The sequence below is a fragment of the Uloborus diversus genome, unplaced genomic scaffold, assembly GCF_026930045.1.
Source record: "Uloborus diversus isolate 005 unplaced genomic scaffold, Udiv.v.3.1 scaffold_637, whole genome shotgun sequence".
In the NCBI taxonomy this organism is placed as follows: Eukaryota; Metazoa; Arthropoda; class Arachnida; order Araneae; family Uloboridae; genus Uloborus; species Uloborus diversus.
The window spans coordinates 34,602-54,088 of record NW_026558832.1 but is presented as its reverse complement, the minus strand read 5'-3'; the positions used below and the strand labels follow the sequence as shown (position 1 = coordinate 54,088).

Below are 19,487 nucleotides of genomic sequence, written 5' to 3'. Positions count from 1 at the left end.
TTGTTTAACAACACTTTTTGGTGTTGACTAACACTTCATATTTGACTGACAAATACACCACGCAATTATGTAAGCTTACTCGCTTTACCCGAACCGGCACCTGCTTTAGGCCCACTGGGTAGGACAAAGCGGGTTTTTCGAGTGTTTGTAATGTTTGATAATACATAAATATTGGGTTTGAAATAATGAAAGAATCACTTTTTTTTTTTTTGAAGTTCAAGATCCCTGCTAGAAAATATAACCAAAATTGTAACGATAAAAAGCCAAATAACCTACCCCCTTTGGGCCAACCTCCTCCCTATGCTAACACTGAAATAATTTAAATACGTTTCGAAGGTTAAAGTATACTTACCACAGTCAAAGTCTTGAAACTCAGGATGCAAAAACCCTAAAAATTCAAAATGGCGTCCTAAGCCAAAAAAGTTGTTTGAATGAAAAGTTGTTCTAACAATTATGCCTCTTCTTTAGCTGTCGGAGGAAAACTTTTGAGTTTTAATTGTTGCCGCATTTATTTCCTTACAAATTTATCTAAGCCTTGGAAATTTTGTCTTGCATGCCTTGTGTGATATTCATTTCATAATTCGCAGTTCAATTTGGGTATCTGACCTATTCTCAGTTGCTTTTCATCCATGCATGGCCCCAGCGCCATCTACTGGGAGAACATGCACCATGTTATCAATTATCTCAATTTCTATATAATAAAAAAGTAATGTCAAAAAAATAGTGAAAGGATGCTTGTATGTGTGTGTTGGGGAGGACTCCATAGATTTTTAATATATTATCTTTACTAATAATAAAGCTGAAAGTCTCTCTGTCCGGAGGATGTCTGGACGTCTGTAGGATTTCTGTGACGCGCATAGCGCCTAGACAGTTCGGCCGATTTTCATGAAATTTGGCACAAAGTTAGTTTGTAGCATGGGGGTGTGCACCTCGAAGCGATTTTTCGAAAATTCGATTTAGTTCTTTGTCTATTCCAATTTTAAGAACAAAATTTTCATAAGATCGACGAGTAATTTACGAAATTATCATAACGTGGAACCGTTACATGGGCACAAGCCAATTGGCGAGATACGAAATTATCATAACGTGGAACTGTAACATGGGTACAAGCCAATTGGCGAGAAAATTCACCATACATTATTTGTAAATATACAGGCGAACCAAAAAACCTTTTAATTTTTCTATTACGGGAAAAGCCGTGCAGGTACCACTAGTTTTAAAATATTTTCGAAAGCTGAGCAATACAGTCCGAGAAAGATCCGTACAACTTCAAAAATGTATTGAAAAAGAAACAATAGGGTTACAGCAAAACTAATTAGTACATTAGCTAGAATAACTCAAAAAGGTTTTTTCTGCAGTATGTTTCTGACCATAGATGCGCTACATGTCACGCAAAGGACTATTAAATAGACATTTTAGATATTTCAATGACGTGAAGAAAGCTCAATGTGTTGCGTGGTTTATCGAAACAAAATCCAATAAGCATCCAAACAGCTGTAGCTACTGTTGATGTTAGCATGCTGAAACTGTCGTGGATGGAATTGGATTATTGTCTTGATATTGTTCGTGCTACGAAAGGGTCTTATAACACTCGACGTTAAATCCCGGTTATCACAAATTTGCCATTTCAACTGCGCTTGCGCGCGGACTTAGCTTTTTGGGCTTTCTGTTTTAAGATTTCGTGTTGCTTGTTTATATTTAGGCTGAGCGAGAGTTTAACCAAATTAATGAATGCGTTAGAATATTTTCACAGCTATTTCGTGATATATCATATGAAACTACGGATATGAATAACTGATAATCTTAAGAGAAAAGTGACACTTCAATATTTATTAGTTTGGAAATATTTGTTTACCATAAATGTAAAATACGTTGTGTACTTCAAAAGTGATTGGAATATGAGTACAGAAATCCGTCTTTTGCGGATATTTTTCGTTAGGCGTAAATAACTTATTATTATACATTTTTATTTAGGTTGAGGGTTCGGCTTTGTATTAGAAGTGATGCTGCAATTCCAGTACGCTCTTCTGAGGTTAAAAATTTGATCCATAAAAGGGACAGACAAATTAGACACCGAATCCATTAATAATTAAGACGCAAAATTCAATCTTTACCGAAGCCTAAAAACTAAATCAGAGAAAGCTTTGTGATTTCTAATTTTTATCTGTTGCCATCTCATATTTATTACCAAATTTAAAATGTTTGTAAGTAATTTTAGCTGATTTCAAAAATCTTGCTAAGTCCGCGCGCAAGCGCAGTTGAAATGGCAAATTTGTGATAACCGAGATTTAACGTCGAGTATTAGTTTCGCTGTAACCCTATTGTTTCTTTTTCAATCATTTTTGAAGTTGTACGGATCTTTCTCGGACACCCTGTATTATTTGATTGTTGGGGAAATGGTTCGATTAAGTGGCGACCTTTAATATTAGTCCAGTCAATAGATACATTTTACCTTGCAAAAAATGGGGTCAAAGATTTTTTTTTTAATTTGTACATATTGGTGCCGAAGTGGAAAAACCAAGTTATCCAACACGAAAGACCCCGGGAGAACTTTTGGGGGCCGAAAAACCACAAAAATTTATGACTTTTTTTTGTTTTTTCCAAAATATCTCCGAAATGGTTCAACTTAGAAAAAAGTATCAAATATAAAGTTTAAAGATCATAAAATTTCCTACAATTTTTGTATTTACAACTTTTTTGTAGCACAAATAGCAAGCTTGCTATAACTCTTTGAATATAAGCAGTTTTCCTCCACTCCGAAAAAAAATCTTTAACACCGAAAGCAAGGCGTCATAATTAATAGAACTTGAATAGAAACTTGAGTTTCAGAGAGTTTATCGACAGTAAGAGTAGTTTGAGTTTCTTGCTCCCCCCCCCCCCCCCCCGATGGATACATAGCAATTCTGGCTGACAGATTAGATCCCACTAGACTCCAAAACAGATGATGTATTATGAAACTGAAATACACAATCTTCTCATTCATTTAAAGCACATAATTCGTACCATCTATTCTATTACAAGCGAGCTGAATTATTGTGTTGTTCAGTTTTTCATTCCAACATGAACTGTAACATTTCATATATTTTAAACTAAATCCACACTTTTAAGGGTCATTATGCAAAGTATGTCTTTGCCAATGAACAACTTCCCTCGTACCTGGGGCAAATGTCACAACCCTGTTGCATGAAGGCGCCCAAAGAAAACCAAAGACTGTTATGTAATGAGAAATCGTTCGATGCTGATGGTCCCATAAAATTGTCTTCGTATCTCCATTCGTGGGGTGAGAAACGACTAACAAGGAACAGGACTACTGAAACTCCAACATAAGCAAAGATGATACACATCCAGATCTCTTCGGATAAGGGATTCATGAAAGAAAAGACACCTGGAAGTCGGTTCATTGGTTTCTTGATCATAATACTTATTCCCATGGACATAAAAGGTTTGGTGAAATCAATTACATTTTCTCGCGCTGATGTTATGGTCAGAGGGGCGATAGCCATATCAGCATCCTTGCGAATAAGTTCGCCGACCATTCCATTCCAGCCAACTGATGAAGTAGGATCCTTTCCACCATAAGCTGAGTCATTCACTAATTTGATGATAAAACTTATCTTTAAGTTGTCGGCAATTAAATCAGCCAGATCTTTGCAATAACCTTCGAACATGTCATTTCCTTCCAATATCTGGCCACCTTCAGCATTTTTAAACATTAAGTATGGTTCTTCCTGGAAAAAAAAAGAAAAGGTTCAACCACTAAACAACAAGTTTTTTAAGTGTGAAGGTGTCAAGTTGGGGGGTAAAAAGAAGACCAGGTTCTTATACACCTTGTCATTTATTATCATGGAATCTTCATAAAGCACATCAATATGTAAATCCAATTTGCTATTTTAGAAACATAATCAAAAAGAGCTCACCCGTATGGCCATCATAGTAATCCGATGAAGCGAGAAACACCAGCAACCACGCACTCACCTCTCACATCCCCAACTGCCGCTCGAGCTCCGGAAAAAGGCGTTGCCAGCCCAGAAAACGGAAGTCATCTCCGCTCCGCGAACCTTCAAGAACCTTCCAGAAAGATCGCGAAGGGACTCCAAGAGCCCGGAACCAACAAGAGGGAGCGCAACAAACGCACCCCTAGCCGAACAAGGTCAAGGAGAGGACCCACGGAGCCCCATGGCAATGTTATAAGGAAACGAGAGTGTGGGCTCCGTTCATCAGAAAATGCGGTTAACGGCACCCCGATGCGAGATAGGAATATGTGGCATTACCACAGCGAGCATGCGATATTTGAATATAAATGTGAATGAATGAATATTAGGGTGATAATAAGCAAACAATAGACATAATAATGCATAAATGAAGGTACAATAGTAATACGTAATGAACACTTTGAAAAAATTCTGCAGAAACTGACTTTTTGAGGCATGAAAAACCCAAAAGAATTACCTTTCAAAATGAAAATCCAACTGTAGAAGCTTAATACATACATCTAAATTACAGGAAGATTCATTCAACCTTAAAGCAAATAGAGAAAGGACAACAAAATACGCTGTTTATCTTCTTCGAAGCCGTTTTGAAGGCGCAGGTTCTCCCGATTCAGAATCTGTAGGGGGTAGAAAGAAGCTGTGGTCCCTTTAATTGTTCATTTCCTTGTTGCAATAATTCCAAAAGCTCCTAGAACAAATCATCTTCAGCAGTCTCATCCAAAGATGAAATTTCTGCAACATTTTCACAATTTGTGCCACTGCAGTGTTTGCACGTGCTGGAGCATTTTAAGCCTGCCTTGCGAAAAGAACAGGCTCCAGTACAATTTTTCTTGCAGGTACATGGTACAATCTTCAAAAGATTCTGAGTAACTGAATCTCTTTTCGTGTCAGCAGACATTAGACCTTGCGTTCTGCGTTTCCAACCCCATTTCTCTGGATTAATTATGTTGCTTAACCAACTTTGAATTTGGTGGTAGCACCGATATGAGTGATAACGTCCAGCATCACCCCCCCCCCCCCCCGCACGTTGGAGGTAGCCCTGCAAGATTTATTTTAGTCCTGTATACTAGTTTTATAAAAAGATTAAATCGCAAAGTATTCAAAGATAGGTTCAAATACTTTACGTCACCTGTGTATAATATTTTCAAAATGTTTTCTCCAGCTGCAGTTACGACATCATGATGACTGATAGGGTCCATAAATACTTCAAAAGATTCCTTAATTTCAGGAGTTTTTTTTTTTTTTTTTTTTTTTTTTTGACTATTTTGTACAACTTAATTTTGCCTTGGCCAAAGATTGCCGAAGTCGTATCACACCCTCTAAATGCATGGATGAAAGGAATATTGCTGGGGTCAAACTTAAAAGATTTAGTGGGGAAAAAAACAAATCACAAGCATTCCCTCTTCCAGGTTTTAATAAGCATAAGTTGCTGAAAGGCTGTCCTAAAGCTGTCATCAGCACCAACAGATCTATATCCTCACCCGCTATAACAACCTTTTCAATTTCCTTCACCTTTGAAAGAGCAGTAAGTAAGTCGGCATCTTCTTGAGTCTGCCTGACTTCAATGCCACACACTTCGAAATATGTCTCAAGAAGTTGAATAAGACAATTCTTGTTGTTATAATTTGCCAGAAATCTTTCTTGAGGAATTTAGTTAACATGTTAGGTTCAACCATTACTTCAAGGGAAGAGATTGATTGCTCATTGATATAGCATTTGTGACAGGCAGTGTGAATTGTCACTTCTTTTAAGTCCTTCAAAAAACTCTGATGTTCTTCATTTTGACGTTTTGCGCTGCATCTTTGAAGATTTTCTATTCCCTTCTCCTTCAATCTTTATTTCGCATTCATTCAAACTGATTTCACAAATAATAATGATAATAATAATAATAATAATAAAAACACCTTGGTCAGGCGTATTCATTTCTAGAAAAAAAAATGTAATACAGAACACTGATTGATAAAACATAACTTGCGCTCGAACTCGGAAGTGACCAACATGAGTAGCTATTGAGTCGTTTCATCTCATTTGGAGAGAACAAAAAAGGGGGGGGGGATAGAATGGGGGTGTTTTGTTTAAGTTAAAGGGAAGGGAGGCATTTACCCTCAGCTGCAAATCATTTCCAAGGTCAGACTGCCGGCGTTTCTCCTATTTTCCTTCGTTATCCGATGCGCTTTCACGCACTTTGCTGAGGGGTTCAGAAAAAGTGTGACTTTCAAGAGGTTGTAACTCGCTTGCTTTTCATGCTACAAAAATGTTGTAAAGACAAAAGTTGGAGGAAATTTAATCCTCTTTAACATTTGTATTGAAAGTTTTTCCTAATTTTAACCATTTTTGAGATATTTTAAAAATAACACAAAAAGTCGCAAATTTTGGGGGGTTTTCAGCCCCCAAAACTTCTCCTGAGGTCTTTCGTGTTGGATAACTTGGTTTTTTCATATTGGCACTAGTATACACATATTTAAAAAATAAAATCTTTGACCCCATTTTTTTGTAAGCCAAGCCCGTTTTTTTCTACCTATTGACTGGACTATATTGCGTCTATGGGGAAATATTCAGTTCCGGGGGGGGGGATTCGTTTAACCGTCAACCGGTTAAGCGGGGCTGACAAGTGACAAAATGATGCCTTGAATTCTGCCAAAAACAACACAGAAAAACAAGTTTTTGGACTCTCTAATTATTTGCCCACATGTCCCAAATATCGAATATAATGTTTTTGGTTCTGCCGAAGATGAGCATTGAAGAAATTGTTTTTGGAAGCATAAATTGATTGCCCTGGGTGTCCCCGAAAACAAAATATGATGTTTTAAATTCTTTCAAAACTAAGACACTTTTTTGAACGCAAAAATTATTTGCCCTCTTGTCCCCGATATCAAAAAACGTCGTCATGAATTCTGCCCAAATTAATCATAGAAAAACAAGTTTTTTGACTTATAAATTATTTGCCCTCGTGTCTCCAATGATGTCTAAAATTCTGCCAAAATTTAGCATAGAAAAACATGTTTTTCGACTCAGAAGTGTCACCGATATCGAAATAGGATCCCTTAAATTTTGCCGAAATAAGCCCCAGAAAAACATTTTTTTTTTTTTTTTTTTTGATGCATAAAAGATTTGTCCACAGGTCCTCCATAGCAAAATATGATGTCTTAAATTCTGTGCCACAGAAAAACATATTTTTTCTCACAGAAATTATTTGCCCTCGTGTCCCTGTTGTCATTGCATGATGTTTTAAATTCTGGCAAAATTAAACAAAGAAAAAAAAACGTTTTGGACGGCTAAATTATTTGCCCTCGTGTCCCCGATATCAAAAAACGTTGTCATTAATTCTGCCGAAATCAAGCTTAGAAAAACATGTGTTTTGACTTTTAAATTATTTGCCCCCGTGTCACCTCCTGCTCTTTTACCCCCAAAACCAGTCAGGCTTTGACTTCGCAACATTAAAGGAGCCATTCCATTTCAGATCAGGCAGGGTCTGTCACATGACCATCACCGATTTTTTTGAAAAAAATACAGTACTTACAACTAAGGGACATATGAAATATCCCAAAAGGATTTTGCAAGAAAAAAAATTTTTTCTTCAGTTACAGCCTATTAAAATTCTGCACAAAATCCGCCATTTTGGAAAAAACCGGCAAAACACTCCATTTCAAATGGACATTATTTCAAAAGTATTTAACCTATTTGAATAATTCTTTTTTCTAAAAATAAATAAGGACCCATGTATCCTCTAGACATCGTTTTTGAAAGTTTAGTTAGGTTTTTTGATAAAGAAAAAAAATCATTTTTGTTGCGAAAAAACTGCATTTTTACCGATTTTATGATTTTTTTTCTCCATGAAAAAAAAGTTTTTTTTACTAAACGGAGATGGCAGTCTAAAGTCCTTATATGATAGTTTCATAACATATTTTATTATAATCCTTGGATGCATACAGCCTCGGAAATAAAATTTAAAATTTTGAAAATTTTCAAAAAATAGCGATTTTTGAAGTGATTTTATTCAAAAAACCCATTTTTTAAAAATCTAAAAATTGGCTCATTTAATCCCCATATAATGCTTAACAAGTGGGTAGACACCACATCCCGTATTTTTTCCCATAAAATGTTTTATGATTTTTTGAAAGTGACCTTATCGCCCATGGCATGCATGTAAAATAAAAATTTCTAATAATTTCAGTAACTGAAATTCTGGTTATATTAATGCCTAATAACTACAATAAAGGTGCTGTTTATCAGGAACAACTAAAATCTTACTAACTTTTAATAATGTAGCAGTATCAAACCGCTTCTGATGACCCGGTCAATTCGTCTTTTTGTACTTTGTTAAATGAATATATTTTTCTGCTGATCAGCGCCTAATTGTTATGGGAGCTGAGATCCCATACTTCCTTATTTGTTTCACTCAAATTTTTGTATTTTTGACCGAATTCAGGCCACTTAAGCATTAAATTAAGTTCTGAAGACTATAGGGATCCTGACCTTCTTTTGTTAAAAATTGGATCCCTGGCTATAATAGCTACCTTTGGTGAGATCTGTTTGGTTACCTCAACTTACAACCATGTTCAATTAATTATTTCTCTCATAAAACAGTGCTTTTTAAACTACAAGTGAGTTTTGCGGTATGAATTTAGTATACATATTCTTACGTATAAAAGTAATCACACTAAGTAGGATCCCAAAATTATGTGACAACATTCGCCAGTGTCAACCAAAGCACGAAATTAAAATTAATCGTTTTAAATGCATTGTATTGTTCTTCCCTTTGATGGTTTCCCCTGTCGCGTAATTGAGTTGAAGAGAAAGAGAATTGAAAGAGAAAAAATATGATTCGTTGCTGCATATGAAAGTAACGGTGAATGCATAGCTTTGGAGACAAAATAAACTAATATTTATAAAAAAAATATAGATTTTTACTGTTTCTGATAAATTACATCATTATCGTAGCTATTAGTCATTAATATAATCACCAAAGGCTCTTCTATCTAAAGACTACGCACCGAGTCTTACAAAAAGACGAATTGACTAGGTCATCGACAGCGGTTTGTTACAAATATATTATTAAAAGTTAGTAAGAATTTAGTTGTTCCTGATAAAGGGCACCTTTATTGTAGTTATTAGGCATTAATATAACCAGAATTTCAGTTACTGAAATTATTAGAAATTTTTATTTTACATGCATGCCATGGGCGATAAGGTCACTTTCAAAAAATCATAAAACATTTTATGGGAAAAAATACGGGATGCGGTGTCTACTCACTTGTTAAGCATTATATGGGGTTCAAATGAGCCAATTTTTAGATTTTTAAAAAATGGTTTTGAGTAAAATCACTTCAAAAATCGCTAATTTTTGAAAATTTTCGAAATTTAAAATTTTATTTCCGAGGCTGTATGCATCCAAGGATTATAATAAAATATGTTATGAAACTATCATATAAGGACTTTAGACTGCCATCTCCGTTTAGTAAAAAAAAACCTTTTTTTCATGAAGAAAAAAAAATCATAAAATCGGTAAAAATGCAGTTTTTTCGCTACAAAACTGATTTTTTTTCTTTATCAAAAAACCTAACTAAACTTTCAAAAGCGATGTCTAGAGGATATATGGGTCCTTATTTATTTTTAGAAAAAAGAATTATTCAAATAGGTTAAATACTTTTGAAATAATGTCCATTTGAAATGGAGTGTTTTGCCGGTTTTTTCCAAAATGGCGGATTTTGTGCAGAATTTTAATAGGCTGTAACTGAAGAAAAAAAATTTTTCTTGCAAAATCCTTTTGGGATATTTCATATGTCCCTTAGTTGTAACTACTGTATTTTTTTCAAAAAAATCGGTGATGGTCATATGACACTTTTCATACCTGCCTGCCTGATTTGAAATGGAATGACTCAAAGTGATTTCGACCTTGTAATGGACTCCTTAGTCTGAAAAAGACAACAAACAAGCTGAAGCAGATGTCATCTCATTGAAGCTGAGGCAGTCACAGGATTGCATGCATGTCTCCGTTTTACATTTTCCTTTAAATTTATTCTTCGTTCATAAAATGTGGGGATTTTATTTGGTGTATTTTACATTTCTATTGTGCTCCTGAGTAACAAATTCAAAATGAATGCATCTTGGAAATAAAAAAAATAATAATAATAATTTGAATTTTCCGCTCTTGAATTCAAATTATGTTTTTCGCAATCACGAATGGCTGTGTGTGTATGTAGGCGTGTGTGTTTATGTGTGTGCGGGGGGTATGTGTGTTTGTGTGTAGGGGGTATGTGTATGTGTGTGTAGGCATGTGTGTCTGTGTGCAGGTATGAGTGTGTGGGTAGTGGGAAATTCAAATGTTCAATTGCCTTAAAAGTGTTTCTTCTTCTTGGAACAAGAAGAAACACTTTTAAGGCAATTGAACATTTGAATTTCCCCGTACAATAACAAAGCGTTTGGTTGAACATCCTTCCAAATTTATATGGTTAAATATATTTTATTCATTCTTGACCCCCGTATATCATAAAAAAGGATAACATGTTCAGAAATTTAAAAAAAAAAACAGGTTCTTGTTTAATGTGAGCCCAAACTTTTATGCAAAATCACATTTCCTAGTTCGTTTAAAAGTGGTCTAGATAAACAGCATAGCTAAGTATATTTCTTTCGCTGGAAATGCTACTACATTTAAATTCGTATTCTACTTTTCAATGCTATTATTTCTTTTTGAGGCATTCAGATTTTTTTTTTTTGAAACAATTTTTTTATTTTGTGTGCACCACAGTTTTTTGGAAAGTTAAAACAGTTTGACAGTTTTCTAAAAAAGTTAGCTCGTATTCCCCATGGAAACACTTGGGGATATTTCTAGTTCCACATCAAGAGTAAAGATGGCAGCACTACTAAATATGGCTCATGTGTGGGAGGTGCGACATTCCAGTTTTATATTCTACTTTTAAATTTTCATTTCGTGTCAAAAACTTCTACATTTTCATGGAAAGTTATATATTTTTATTTCGTAAAAACTGTGCGAAAATCGACAGTAATTTCAAAGTGTTTCTAAATTCGTTTTTGCCCCTGGAACGAAAAATGTCTTTAGGTAAGCAGTAGCTCTTCTGTTATGTACATAGATGGCAGCACTACGAGACTGCTGTTCTGGATCATTTGTGCCATTAGGTGCGATTCTCGAAAAAATGTCCCGTTTGGTCTGCTATGTTTTTTATTTTCTCCAGCTAACCAAAGCCTGCAAACAATACAAAAACAATGCTGTTGGGGAATAATACACGCTTTAATATGCAATGAAAGCATAACAGTTAATCTTATATTTGATTAATAGTTACTTGAATAAAATGAAAAACTTAGCGTTATATACAGTCAAACCTTGATATCTCGAACCTCCTTGTCTCGAAACCCTTGATGTCTCGAAACAAAAACTTTCCCCAGCATTTTCTATAAAAACCCCTATGTATTTTCCATAGTTATCTCGAAATTTATTTTTCCAAACCCTTGATATGTCGAAAGTTTTGCACAGAAGCAAGTTTCAATTGTCGTTTTGCTTTGGCAATTTTTGTAGTAAAACCAGTTCCAGAGACAATTGCTTAACGTTTTTCATCCCTTTTCTTCGAAATATTGTGAATAGGGGATTGGGGAAAGGTAAAGGGGAGTGTTGGCATGAAGGGGGTGCAGTATTTTCCCCGGAGTTTAGAATCTTTGTGCATTTCTCTCGAACATGTTGTCCACTTTGAGGAAAGGGGTTCGATTTTTCGTCCGTCAGTTTTCAAGCGAAAACAGAAAATGCGATAATCATTTTTATCATTCAGCTTTTTTAACTTTTGAATGTGAGGTTACTGGGTAAAGATAAAATTAGAATTTTTAAATTTTTAGGTTAAAAAACCAAGTTGAAATTGTTGTTCATTTCAAAATCTCATCCTGTGCACTTTTGACAATTAGAAAATTTCAAATCTAGTGAAATATTGAAGACTACTTTATTGATCGTAATTCGAAGTGGTCCCATAGTATAAATGCATATAGCGTACGTGTGTGTAAATGTGCTACTAGTGTAATTTTTTAAAAACCTTGATTACTTGAAAACTAGATATCTCGAAATTTTTCCCCGTCAAGAGAGATTTAAGATATCGAGGTTGTACTGTATACGCACAGGACATTTTTTCGAGAATCACCCCCGTAGATGTGAGTTTATTTTTGTATAACCAGGGGTGCCCACCTGGGGGGGGGGCATGGCACAGACTGCACCATTGAATTTTTTTAGGAGGTGTTTTGAGGGGTATTTTTCTCATTTAAGGGGGATCTTACTTGGGGGGGTGTCATCTCGATATTTAGGTGGGGTACGCCCTTGCTCTTAGGGGGTGGGCACCCCTGGTATAACTAAAGCCTAGGCGAGTTATGAAATATTTCCACTAACTTGCAACCTAGCGCCACTGATGCACTTCAGAGATGGCACCATTTCGTAGAAACTCAATAAAGGCAAAAGCAACAACTTTTACAACTGTTTTCAAACATTAAAAATATTAACTCTAGAACTAAAAGCAGGACACTTTTTTCAGTTCTATTATTAACATTTTTTTTTCTTCTTGAGCAATCACGACAGCTTATTGTTCTCACTTGACTGTTTTGATGTCCTTTGATTTTATTTTCCCAGCGCCACCCTCCGCACAATCACCGTCGACCGGGTCCTCCAGATGCTGCTCCTATAGCGAAAGCCGTCTCCAGGTTGCATCCATGTCCTACACACATGCGCATACATACACAACTACACACGCACACAAATACACACACACACGAATACATACACCTACACACACATACACAAACACACAAATAAACACATACATACACTCAAACACATACATACAGACACTTACACATACACACACAATTACCAACACACTCATCACACTCATGCCTACACTCAACTACTCACACACTCATCACACTTATGCCTACACACAACTACCCACACACTCATCACACTCATGCCTGCACACAGACACAAACACACATGCCTACACACACATACACATACCCCCTACACACAAACACACATACCCCCCCGCACACACATAAACACACACGCCTACATACACACACAACCACTCGTGATTGCGAAAAACATAATTTGAATTCAAGAGGGGAAAATTCAAATTATTATTATTTTTTTTTTATTTCCAAGATGCATTCATTTTGAATTTGTTTCTCAGGAGCACAATAGGAATGTAAAATACACCAAATAAAATCCACACATTTTATGAACGAAGAATAACTTTAAAGGAAAATGTAAAACGGAGACATGCATGCAATCCTGTGACTGCCTCAGCTTCAATGAGATGACAGCTGCTTCCAGCTCGTTTGTTGTCTTTCTCAGACTGAGGAGTCCATTTCAAGGTCGAAACTGCAGTCTCTGAGTGGTATAACGGGGCTGTCGGTATACAGGGGTGCCCCTCCCCAAATTCAATGGTGCTAATCCTCCCCCTCCCTCAAAAAAAAATCTAACCCGCTTTCCCTTTTTTATTTTTTAGCTCTCTTATTTTTTTAATACTATCATATTTTAAATATCACATATTTATTTATTTATTTTTATTATTATATTATTAGAAACGTTCTGTGCTACGCCAATGACATACACACACACACACACAAACTAAATAAATAAATGAAATAAAATTTTAACAGAATAAAATAAAAACAATAAAATAAATTAAAAAGAAATCAATATATAAATTAAAAAATAATAATAAATAAAAATCCCCCCCCCTTTCCCCCAAAAAAATTGATAGCCCAACTTGCGCCATAATCCCCACCTGTGGGCACCCCTGGACCCCAAAATATGATATGAATCAAAGTTTGCCGCAATAAGGCACAGGAAAACATGTTTTTGGATGCACAAAAGATTTGCCCTAAGGTCTCCGATAGCAAAATTAATGTCTTAAATTCTGCAGAAATTTAGCACAGAAAAACATGTTTTTTGACTTCGAAATTATTTGCTTTAGTGTTCCCATTGTGATTGCATGATGTTTTAAATTCTGGCAACATTAAGCATAGAGAAACATGTTTTTTGACTCGGTAATTATTTGTCCTCGTGTCCCCGTCGTGATTGCATGATGTTTTAAATTCTGGAAATTTTAAGCATTAAAAAATATGCTTTTGGACTCGAAAATTATTTGCCCTTGTGTCCCCATTGTCATTGCATGATGTTTTAAATTCTGGCAACATTAAGCATTGAAAAACATGTTTTTTGACTGGGTAATTATTTGTCCTTGTGTCCCCATTGTGATTGCATGATGTTTTAAATTCTGGCAACATTAAGCATTGAAAAACATGTTTTTTGACTCGGAAATTATTTGCCCTCGTGTTCCCATTGTGATTGCAGATGATTTAAATTCTGGCAACATTAAGCATAGAGAAACATGTTTTTTGACTCGGTAATTATTTGTCCTCGTGTCCTCGTCGTGATTGCATGATGTTTTAAATTCTGGAAATTTTAAGCATAAAAAGATATGTTTTTGGACTCGGAAATTATTTGCCCTCGTATCCCCATTGTCATTGCATGATGTTTTAAATTTTGGCAACATTAAGCATTGAAAAACATGTTTTTGGACTCATAAATTATTTACCCGGCGGATCCAGAAACTTTTGTAAAGGGGGGGGGGGTCAAGTTTCAAAGGCCAATGAATCCTGTGCTAAAAATATTAGTTAAGCTGGGATGCATCCCCTCCAAGGATGATGTGCAAACCCTCCTCCCTCGCCCAAATGGGAGCACTTTTCTATCCCCCCCCCCCTAAATTTTTAATGGTACAACCTCCGCTATGGATCATATTCCTTCAAATTTTCAGCAAAACTCAACTGCCCATTCCTTTAGGCAGACAGACTGGTCACATTACCATAAGCTTTGAAATATATGAAACCACAGCTATAAACTATAGTTGGAAAAAAGTTAATATTGATTCCATGAACTAATTTTTCAGATTAAAAAAGTTGTAGTCGTAAAAAAATTCTTGTCACAGGGGGTCAGCTGACCCTTTGACCCTCTCCTGAACCCGCCCTTGCTCGTGTCCCCGATCTCGAAAAACGTTGTTATAAATTCTGCCAAAATCAAGCATAGAAAACATGTTTTTTGACTTATAAATCATAAAAAAAATCTTTGACTCCATATTTGAAGCCTTTGTGGCCTAGTGCTTCGCTTCATTACAGTTTCACATCCGCTTTACATGAATAGTCATTTGTACACATGGGCGCCCATGTGCAACATTGTAAGGGGGGGGGGGGCTCAGATATTTTAACCATGGTTTAATAGGATATTTTCCCCCGTGGAAACCGATTTCTGGACAGATAAGAGTCATTGAAATTTGACATTTTTAATAACTTATTCATTAATGGCTGGAGAAGAAACGTTATTACATTTTTGCAAAGAAAAAAGTACTAAAAACAAGGAAGTTCTAATTTCAAAGGGGGGGGCTCATGTCCCCCCCTTGCCCCCCTATATGGGCGCCCTTGTTTGTACAATCGAGAACTTAGAACTTTCTCTTTCTTGCCCCTGCCAAGAAAGTCGAAGAGACGTTCCCCTAGACAAGATCAGAGGTGCCCATCCCCCCCAAGTTCAATGGCGCAAATTCCCCCCCCCCCTCCCCAAATTTTCCTCAACTCTCCTCCCCCCCCTTTTTTTATTTTTAGCTCTTTTTTTATTTATTTTTCATTTTTAATACATTTTTTATAATTTTTATTTATTTTTTATTTTTAATATATTTTTTATTTATTATTCTTTTAAATATTTTTTATATATTTATGTATTTAATTTTTTTTTAATTATTATTGTTGTTTTATTAGAAAATTTCTGTGCTACGCCAATGACACACGCACACAAATAAATGAATTAAAAAAATAAACAGAATAAAATAAATTAAATATTAAGTTAAATTGAAAATAAATCAATAAATACATAAATTAATAATTTAAAAATCCCCCCCCCCCATTTTGATGGCGCAACTTGCGCCATAATCCCCCCTTGTGGGCACCCCTGGACAAGATAGAAAACGGTAAATAAAAGAAAGAACAGGATTAGAGTGGGGTGGTCCCACCGTCTCGTAAGTTACATTTTCTCATTTAACTTGACGTTTACTTGAATCACAAAAGCAATAAAAATCGCCTTATTCCAATTCCCTCCCATTCATCTGACGGACAAGATATCTTACTTTTTTACGATGTTTTTTTTCCCCGTCAAAATAGTGACCAGTGCTATCTTATCTAAGAATCTCCTCCTCAAAGTAGAGATCCTAAACCCGTATATAGAATCTATCTCAGAGGAGGAATACACAATACAGCAGAGAAGTACACACACAGCGGAAATGCTCAAATATCCTTTTTTTTCTACAATTACCGTCATAAAACTGTCAACGTGATGTCTTTTCCTCTCAGAGCTTGTGTACCCACTAGCCTAGGGGGAAATCGACTGTTCCAATGGAATTGGAGCCACACTGTCTGCCCTCATCAACAACCGATAAATTGGGCGAAGTCTTTTTTGCGTGTTGCGAGGGCCATTTTTTAAAGTTCAGAAAACGTTAGGCTTTTTTGGAGATAAAGTGAGCTAAAATCAAAAGAGAAATTTTCGACTTAGTTTCAAAATATTTTTGCCTCCCATACGATATTTTAAATATACTTAGAACACAGACGTCAATCAATGTGCTAAAACTCAGCTATTTTTACTTCCTTTTACAAAAAAGGAAGTATTGTATTCGCGAAAAAATTTTCACTCAAAAATCGCCCTTAATTTCCATTTTGCTCACCCCCAAATGAATGTTGAGTTTTTTTTTCGATTCGACCACATGCGGAAAAGTGCCTAAGAATGTATAGACACGCGAAATATCCATTTTGACCATCACCGAGGTAATTACAACGACTTTTCTCGTGACGTCTGTATGTATGTGCGTATGTGCGTATGTGCGTATGTATCTCGCATAACTCAAAAATGGTATGTCCTAGAAAGTTGAAATTTGGTACATAGACTCGTAGTGGGGTCTAGTTGTGCACCTCCTATTTTGGTTGCATTCGGGTGTTTCTAAAGGGGTCTTTTGCACCTTTTTGGGGGGAAATCATTGTTAATTTCGATGCAAACTCAAGTGGTGTTATAATTTGGCGGTCACTTGGCGATATATCGCCAGTCTTTTGGTTGCCAAGTTTTGTCGCCAACTTGGCGAAAAATTTGGCGATTTTTTTTTTTTTTTTTAAATCTGCTTTCAATGTGGCCATTGCTAGTGATATTTAAAGAGTTAGAGAGAGAATCCCATTAAAATTGCAATAATAGGGAAATAGCATTAAATTGGTGTAAAAGGAAGTCATGTGATGCACACATCAGCTCGTTTAAAGACTATTTTTCAGTTTACTTTCTCCCTGCGTTTCACTTCCGGTTCTTAATTGTTGCCAAAAACACTGTTCACAATTGACGCACTGAGAAGCAAAGGGATATAAGTGGACATTTTCAAGTTTCGAGTAAAACGACTATAAAGATAATGTCCTAGGTAGGCTTTCATCAGTAGCGGATTTAAGGGGGGGGCACAGGGGGCACGTGGCCCCCAAAAGGATTAATTAATTTCACTGTTTTATTTATTACTTTATAACTGACCTTTCCCTTGCACCTTTTTCACGAAACTAATTAAAAAGAACACAAAACACACACACCTAGCATATTTTGAATAAAAGCATTTTTGTTTGCTAAAGAAGTTATACTGAAGTCAGAGGCCCAGAGTTGCAGAATACATTTAACTAACTGGTTTCGAATTCAAGGGAACGTATTGTCGCGATTCGCTCACTAATTCTTCTTTGACGGAATCAATAATTTACATTTAAAAAAAAAATGTGTAGGCGCACCTAAAATATTCATTTTGATCCAGGAACCTATTTTCGAAATAATAGATTTCTTTTTCAGCTAATAAAAGATGCAAAATGAAAGAAATCACGTGGTAGTTTCTTAGAAACGTCATGATTTTTAATAGAAACGGCATGTAGTATCAATATGTTATCTCAACTGTATCATGGCTTTAAGAACAAATCAGCAATTGCTTTGAAATTCACACAGAAATAGTTTCTGAATTCTTCAGTGAAACTTATATATGTTATGAAGTTATAATTAAATTAATTTGAAATAACTCAAGAGAGGTATGGGTTTATTTAATAACCTTGCCCTCGTGTTATAATCATTATGACTATGTTCCTAGGTAAAGCCGCTCATTGTCTAGCATCTGGGTGACATTATATTGGGTTTAGCATTTAAGTGGCTTGAGACGTTAAAGATGTATTCCGTCCACATTCAAAGTACATTAGTACACAATATTCATGTACTTAGAAGTAGATTCATTAACCTTAAGGAATCCTAAAAAAAAAAAAAAAATAAATAAATAAAAAAAAAACACGCACATTTAAAAACAAAGTCGTCAAAACTTTGTTATGAAACATCGAAGGCGGGGGGGGCGGTATTCTATTCTTCGTGCCCCCTCCAAAAGATTTTTCTGTATCCGCCCTTGGCTTTCATTGATTATTTTCCTCCTAAATTATGCTGTACAGCAGCAACTACCAGGACTTGCCTCAAGAGAGAGGAGGGGTTCGCCTACCATTTGTACTGGTCATCTCCAAATTTTTAATTTTGCCACTTGCATCCCTTTGCTTCTCACTGCTTCAATTAATAAGTTTTGGAAGCATACATTTGTCGGCGGTTTTAAAAGATCTTTTTTTTCATATACTTGTTCAAAAGTGCTTTTAAATTCGAGCATAGCATACAAATCAGCACTATTGAAAAAGATAAATAGCAGCTATTACTTCTCTCTTTATATGCAATACATTTATGTTAACACGAAAGTCAATATGAGATACTGTCCAACCACGGATTGCATGGAATGTTCAAACGTCCAGATACGACGAATCTATGTGAATAAGGGGGAAGAGTAAAAATTTGATGCGCGTATTTCGCTCATTTGAATGAGACTCTGCTTCTGCAAAAGTTGACATCGCTAAAAAATAATAATAAATTCGTCCTTTTCCGGCTGTAAAACGGATGTTTGTCTTTCCATACAATCTGTGGTCTGACAGTAAATAGTACCTTTGTGCTGAAAAGTAAAGTAAGAAATAACAGCGTCAAAAAGCAAACTGCAAATTACTGCAGACACGTGTTTTGGCGTTACTAGGAAAGCCTTTTTCAATGCAAAAACTAATGAGCTTATGGATGAAAAGACGTCCGACAAAAGCCAATATATGTGTGTGTGTGTGTGGTTTTTTTTTTTTTTTTTACCAAAGAAGAATCGGTAACAAGTAAATATGTTTTGAATTTCGAAAAGTCACACTTCAAATAAATTTCACAACGTAAAAACCTTAAAACAAAATGTAAAAAATATTTCCAATTCTAAAGATTATTTCTAAAACCTTGGTTCGCGTAAAAAAAAAAAAAGTATAAAATAATACAAGTATATGCCTTCTTGATTGCCACACTCAAAAATTGAATTTATTTTAATATACAGTTATAATAACCCTCTCCTG

The 19,487-nt window shown here is 35.5% G+C and overlaps 1 protein-coding gene across 1 annotated transcript; it reads right to left on the bottom strand.

Moving 5' to 3' along the window:
• Positions 1 to 3,113: 3,113 nt before the first annotated feature.
• Positions 3,114 to 3,716, bottom strand: LOC129233703 (glutamate receptor 3-like). The gene has a single exon (XM_054867678.1). It carries the CDS (start codon positions 3,711 to 3,713, stop codon positions 3,114 to 3,116), a length of 600 nt encoding a protein of 199 aa, XP_054723653.1. The 5' UTR covers positions 3,714 to 3,716.
• Positions 3,717 to 19,487: the final 15,771 nt, after the last annotated feature.